Genomic DNA, 5,235 nt, shown 5'->3' with positions numbered 1-5,235 from the left:
AGCGGCAACAACTGGCAGTGAAACCTAATTCTCTACATGGCTTCTACATTTAGACCAGGAAGCAGGGGGTGAGAGGTTCAGCGGCTGTAAAGCATGAAAGGCTGGAGACCGACAGGGCAGCAGCTACTTAAACAGGTCGCTTCAATGACCCCGCTGAACCGCAGGGCTGTGACACGCATATGCTGTTGTACAGGAGACAGAAAGAAACCACTCGAGACACTGTTTTTATTTTGTTTTCTTTTAATGGAATGTGTATTTTCGAGGTATGAAAATAGATCTCACGTTGAAATAGGAAATTGGACAGTGACTACAAAGGGCACAGCTATAACTGTGTGTGTAATGATGGCAACAGGAAGGCATGTCGGAGAAGCATCACACCAGTCACATTAGATAAAGGGCACAGCTATTACCCTGTGTGGGAGATGACAACACCAAGGCATGTGTTGGTTTGGCTGTGGTACACTGGCAAGAGTGGGGAAGCAGTGGGAAACACTTTCCAGCAAACAGGAAATGACATGAGCCATAGTGAGATAATGTTTCCTGACAGAACGACATCCCACAGTCATTTAAAAAAACAGTGGAAGCCGTTGCCCGTCACGTTCCACTCAACGTTGCCCTGTATATCACCACCATCACTTTGACAAGTCACATTATTAAGCTTGTTCATTTTCTCCTGAAAAAAAAAAGCATTTCATAACTTCCAGTATGATAGTTGCAGATTAGAGATATAGTTTGATGTATGATATAGTCTGAGAGGAAGAGCTGCAAGAGACAGAAATATTCTGATTGGATGTTAGTGGGTGGGGGAGGGCCAAGAAGCGCAGTGGGAGTTAGGCTAGTTAGTTCTGTTAACTAACAGAACGCAAGCTAGTTGGCACCATACAGTCTATGGCTAGCACAGAAGCTAACTTACAGTAAGCAAGTTTGTTTGAACCATAGCTAACTCACAATAAGCAAGCCATTGACGCAGATTATTGAAGAAACCTATTTGTATCATTGACTCCTGTCTTTTAACTGTCTCTTTTGTGAAGCAGTTATACTCCGACTTCTCTTTCGATGGAGCAACACAGCTAACAAGCTACCTTAGCTTCTCCTGTTTTGACTAAAAAGTTTAAAAACAGAAGAAATATCTCTGAATTTCCACATTTAAAAATGCCATGGTAGTTTTCCTCTTTGTTGTTGGTTATCAATCACAAGTACTAGGCTGGGCCTATTGGTTTCCTCCATCTTTTGGTTTCAAACCACAGTATAAAGCCAGAAAACAGTGGTTATTGGTCCCCACCCACTACGATTTAATGCAACCAATGAAATTAACTTTAGAGCACTCAATACAACAAAAACCCAACTGTGCATGTTACTTACTCCCTATAAAAACTAAGCTCCTCTCTGTAACAACTGAAAACAAACGGAGGGTAATTATCTGGTAGGCTATCTTACTAAGATTTAAGACTCACAAGAAATCAAGATATAGCTTAGTTATCTATGAATGCTGGAAAATGATGGATGTACACAATGAAAATACTAACATGTACTGTGGTTATTAATAAATCAAGCAATCATGCAGTTATCTCATCATATCTGTAGTATTTCGTATATTCTGAGCTGCACAAGAGCGAAAAACATAATGAAATGATTCTTTGGTTCAGTTGAAAAACAAAAACATGATCCATGACACATTTTATAATAAGTTGATCTGACTAACTTACAGGAACCACCCTAAAATAACGATATGTAAGCTTATTCCCAATGGACTTTGTGTGTGACATGTGGACTAGGAACTGCTGAGCGAGTAGTTATTGTTCCACTCCAACAACAAACACACTGAACATTCATCAACAAACATAACTTTAATAGAAAATATATATACATCTAATAAATAAGGGATAAAGCCATCGCGACGGTAGAGTACAGTTGTGTTCTCACATGCTTTCTGTCCATCAGTCTTTTGTGAAATAAGTCTCAGTATTGAAAAGGGACGCTTGTATGTGGACACCACCGCGTGGAAGAGGGGTTCTCCCGGAGAGTGGTGGTGTGTGGTGAAGCGGCAGAGAGATAACCTCATCAATATTCATCCTCCAGCCAAGTGTCCTATTAACCTGCGGATGCAATCAATTAGACAGACTGCAGACTGATGGGGCCCGATGCAGGAGGCAAGTCTAAAGTCACTGGAAACATGGACTCAATATAACAATACCTCAAGCTGCTCATTTCATTGCAACGGTCAGCATCAAGCTCATACCGACAAAATGAAAAAAAAATTGTTTCCCCCCCTTTCTTTATGTGAAGGTTTTAGCTGAGGATACTTTTCTTTCTTACATAAGATAAATACGCATGTGAGAGAACGTGGAGAACAGTAACTTTTGAACAAAGTATAAATCAGTTACACTTACAGTGTCTCCCTTTAAATTAAAGCCTTGGCAGCACCAGTGTTTCCACCATTTTATCACAATGACAGAATAATAACATGTGACCACACTGTTTCAGAGTGTTCGGTCCATTAATGTTTTGCCGGAATGAAACCTCAGTGTGTCAAGAAATCCCCATGTGCCACAAGGAGCCACGTGCATGGGCACAAAGCAGCTTATGCAGTGTGTAGATGGACTGTAAGCTTCATACACATGTTTCTGGTGTGGCACATATTGATGACTGTGTTAGAGTGTAAATTTGGTAGTATACGTATGTGTATAAACTTAAAAACGTCGGGATTCACCTGACCGCTTTTGATTTGTGCCAAATGATGCGTACAGACGCGCAGATTTACGCATCATTTGGAGTTTTCAATAGCTCAAATTTAAAACCGCGGACTTTAACATGCTCAAATATTGATTCCCTCGTGTAAATCAAATTTGAAATGCTTTGTATAAAGATATATTCCTCTTTCCAGTGTTGGTGTCAACAGTTATGCAACGTGCGTACTTCAAATCGATTTATCTCCGCGCGTAAAGCCATATGGTATGGATAAGGGGAAGACCTTGTTGCATTAAAGATCAAACCTGCCTGGGAATGGATATCCACCACATTTCACCTCCATGAGGGGGACATGGGGGCAGGCCTACAGCAGAGGCACCCAAACTTTTCTTTACGCCAAAGTAAATCCACATTTTGTACGATTTCGTTCCCCTCTGCCAGCTCATTCGCTCAGGGTTTGATCTGTGAGGGAAGAACGTAGCCTATGATGAAAACAGACGTCCTCGTTCTCAGCACATATATCCAGGGGGAAAAACAAAAAACACAGGTCCTTCATTTGTAAGGGGATCCCCAGGTGGTCTCCGGACCTGGGGAGCCCCCCCCCCCTCCCCTCAATTTCGCTTTCTGTCTGCCAGTTATTAGTGCACCAATGTCCGCGGGATTCGCCGCAGGTCACGCCACGTTTGGCGAGCTGCGGATAGTCTTTTGACCGGGCATCTGCACGACGAGCAGCTGCTGCTTCTGCCGGGTGGACTTGACGGCGAGGATCGCCTGCCGGTTCTTGTACTGGACCATCTGCAAGGTGATCTCCGCGTTCCAGCCCTCGTCCTGCGGGCACCTGAAGTCGATCTCCTTGCCCTCCGCCATGACCACCGTGAAGTAGACGTACTTGCCCTTGCGCTCCACGCAGTCCACCGTCTTCATGTTGGCGAAGTGCAGCTCCTTGACTTTGCCCACGTCCCCGCCGCCGTGGTGCGGATGGTGGTGCTGCGGCTGGTCGTGCTGCTTCGGCGGCAGCAGCAGCACGCCGTCCTCGGTCAGGACGCAGTGCTTCTTCTTCCAGAGCTGCAGCAGCCCGTCGCTCCGCTTCTCCAGCAGACCCTCCTTGAACACCTTCCTCCCGTTTTCCAGCATCTTCGCCCGGACGCTTCAGGCTTCCACCTCCCCGGGTGCTGTGGCGGACGGACGGACAGATGAACGGCTATCCCGAAGCAAGCGGAGGCATGAGATGAGCAGCGTTCGGTTGTAGTGGGAGCGAGTCTGTCTGTCTGGCTGCTGGTCACAGTGTGTGAGTGGCGGGAGGGCTCTGCTGGAGAGGTGCACCGCCCCCCTCAGTGGCACCCAGCCTCCCGACTCTGAAAACGGCCCAATAACAATAAGGATTTGTAATTTTTGAGATATAGGGGGAATATCTTGCCCAATACACAAATAAGCAGTTCAGATGATAAATTAACCTGCAAGTAGTTTAGAAGGTTTATGTGGCGTTCACATTTACACGAGTACAATTGTTGAGGTACTACACGTGAGTTTCTTCCATTGGATACTACTTAATGTACATCCTAGTGGTTCCCAACCTGATGTTCGAGACCCCAAAGGAAGCTCTTAAAATAAATCTGAGGGGTCCTAAAATGATCAAAGGCATGAGGGAAAAAACCTCATAATTCCTTCTAGTCACCTGCCAAAAACGTAGGAAACAAATGTAGACGAAATTGTGTACTTTATGCTTCCCAGCTGTAGTTGCTACTTGGCAGGCAGGACACTATACATGTTTATAGAAGACAAATATACATAACGCAACAGAGTAGCGGAAATGATCCCAACTAACCATCATATGCTACAATATGATGTTTATATGTTAATCTGTAGAATTGTCTTATTTACTTAATACAGCACTGGAAGGGGCCAATCTAAACTTTTTGTTTACAATATATGTAAATATTTCTGTTCTTGTGATCAAGTCTTTTACATTAGAGTAAAACTGTCAGTAAAGGATCTGAATAATTCTACCACTGGTATCAGATTACACAATACAGTATCTAGTGTTCTACTTTGACTACATCCTGCATATACACAGCCTAGTTTGTACCATTGTTAGAGAACTTTTATCAGTCAAACCAGCTGATACTTTGGTGTGAATACCATCTGAAATGAAACGGTGTTGAAGACATTCAAATATAGATTTGTATCACCGTTTAGGATAAAGTCCATCTAATTGCTCTCTTGATGTCAGTGGCGTGTTCATTCTTTTATTTCATTACAAACCATATTCCCCATGGTGGTCAGCAAGCACCTTCCCAAAGCGATGGCGCCCTCTTCTGGCACAAGGTAGCGCGTACAATCGTTTGCTCAAACTACCGGGCCGAGGAGCAGCTTGTAGTGGCTTTGTTAAATTTGTAGAAATATTTTGGAAGCACAAATGTTTACAATTGTAATACCAAGAAAAACAACTCTTGGTGGTGTCTGCATCAGTAGGTGTGATTCGCCTTTTTTTCTTATTTATATTCCAAAGACTACAATAAATGCAACAAAATGAGTCGACCACATCAC

At 43.6% G+C, this 5,235-nt stretch overlaps 1 protein-coding gene across 1 annotated transcript; it reads right to left on the bottom strand.

The window, feature by feature from the left end:
- Window positions 1-233: 233 nt before the first annotated feature.
- Window positions 234-4,118, bottom strand: phlda1 (pleckstrin homology-like domain, family A, member 1). Its single transcript, XM_076076211.1, has one exon. The coding sequence runs from the start codon at window positions 3,820-3,822 to the stop codon at window positions 3,361-3,363; it is 462 nt and encodes a 153-aa protein (XP_075932326.1). The 5' UTR covers window positions 3,823-4,118; the 3' UTR covers window positions 234-3,360.
- Between the last annotated feature and the right edge of the window lie 1,117 nt (window positions 4,119-5,235).

The sequence above is a fragment of the Anarhichas minor genome, unplaced genomic scaffold (genome assembly GCF_050575085.1).
Source record: "Anarhichas minor isolate MPS153535 unplaced genomic scaffold, ASM5057508v1 ptg000055l, whole genome shotgun sequence".
NCBI classification, from domain to species: Eukaryota; Metazoa; Chordata; class Actinopteri; order Perciformes; family Anarhichadidae; genus Anarhichas; species Anarhichas minor.
Note: the sequence above shows the minus strand (reverse complement) of the source record. Positions and strands in the feature narration are given on the sequence as shown.

What these genes read in the sequence shown, in the direction of transcription:
- phlda1 (XM_076076211.1), bottom strand. Translation starts at nt 3,822, where the DNA reads ATGCTGGAAAACGGGAGGAAGGTGTTCAAGGAGGGTCTGCTGGAGAAG.